The sequence below is a fragment of the Arachis duranensis genome, chromosome 3 (genome assembly GCF_000817695.3).
Source record: "Arachis duranensis cultivar V14167 chromosome 3, aradu.V14167.gnm2.J7QH, whole genome shotgun sequence".
NCBI classification, from domain to species: Eukaryota; Viridiplantae; Streptophyta; class Magnoliopsida; order Fabales; family Fabaceae; genus Arachis; species Arachis duranensis.
Window position 1 is genome coordinate 124,320,880 of NC_029774.3, and position 1,083 is coordinate 124,321,962.

Below are 1,083 nucleotides of genomic sequence, written 5' to 3' on the forward strand. Positions count from 1 at the left end.
CACATTCATTTACAAGATGGGTTTTGCTTCATTGCAAGTGTTTTTGATATTGGGTCTTTTGGCCACGTCATGCATAGCACAAGCACCAGGAGCTGCACCAACACAGTCACCCAAATCATCTGCACCAGTACCAGCACCAGCAACTTCTCCTTCAAATTCACCAGCTCAGGCACCTAGCCCCAGCGGTTCTTCTCCTCCCCCGCCGTCACCCGGCCCAGCTGGCCCCGCATCCGGACCAGGCTCAGAGCCACCTCCCTCTGCTGTGCCACCCTCTGCTGCATTCTCTATCAGCAACACCTTTGTTGCTGCCACTGCCCTTGTTGGAACCTTGGTCGCCATGATCACCTTGGCTTAATTAATTCATTATAGATATATATTTATGTTGTTGTAGCTTAAGCTTTCTCTAATTTGGTTTTTGTTTTTCGGCCTGTGTATGCTCTGTTGATGTATTTGATTTGTGATTATTTTGGTCATTCTTTGTGATTATGTTCCTCCATCTATATATATCTCATTATTATTGTTATCATTGGAATGAATAAAAGCGTTTCTCATTCTTTTTTTACTTATATTTTTCGCTGATTCCTGTCTTTCTTACCATCCAAGTCAAAAAACCATGCAGGCGATTAATCTACTTATACACAACTTTCCTGTTGCTTGCTTTCGAGTGGTATAGCAATGCAAAGAAAACAAATATTAATCAAATTAGAATTACTAATTAACGGAAAATTTCAAATCAATTAAATATTGGGAATAATTTTCAATTTAAAAAAAAAATTGAAATAAAAATTATACGTTTTGTTTTTTGTTTAAATAATATTAATCGATTGGGTTGGGCCAAATAGTGGTTTCTTGAAACTGACCTAACCTAAGCTTATTGGGTTAAAGCTTATGGGCTTATAAAAATCCATTACCCATATGGTAAACTTTATTAGAGTTTAGACTCCTATGAGCACAAGACCAAAAAACAAAAGACTCCTATGAGCACCAAAAAAAAAGTCGAGACTCCTCCAAACGGAAACAATGACTGCGTTAAGCTTCATTCATCATCGTCGAATCAGCACCAGAGCAGCAGCAATTGCTTCA

General features: G+C 38.6%; 1 protein-coding gene across 1 annotated transcript; it reads left to right on the top strand.

Moving 5' to 3' along the window:
• On the top strand, positions 1-566 carry LOC127745764 (classical arabinogalactan protein 2). The gene has a single exon (XM_052259486.1). It carries the CDS (start codon positions 17-19, stop codon positions 353-355), a length of 339 nt encoding a protein of 112 aa, XP_052115446.1. The 5' UTR covers positions 1-16; the 3' UTR covers positions 356-566.
• The last annotated feature ends 517 nt before the right edge of the window (positions 567-1,083 follow it).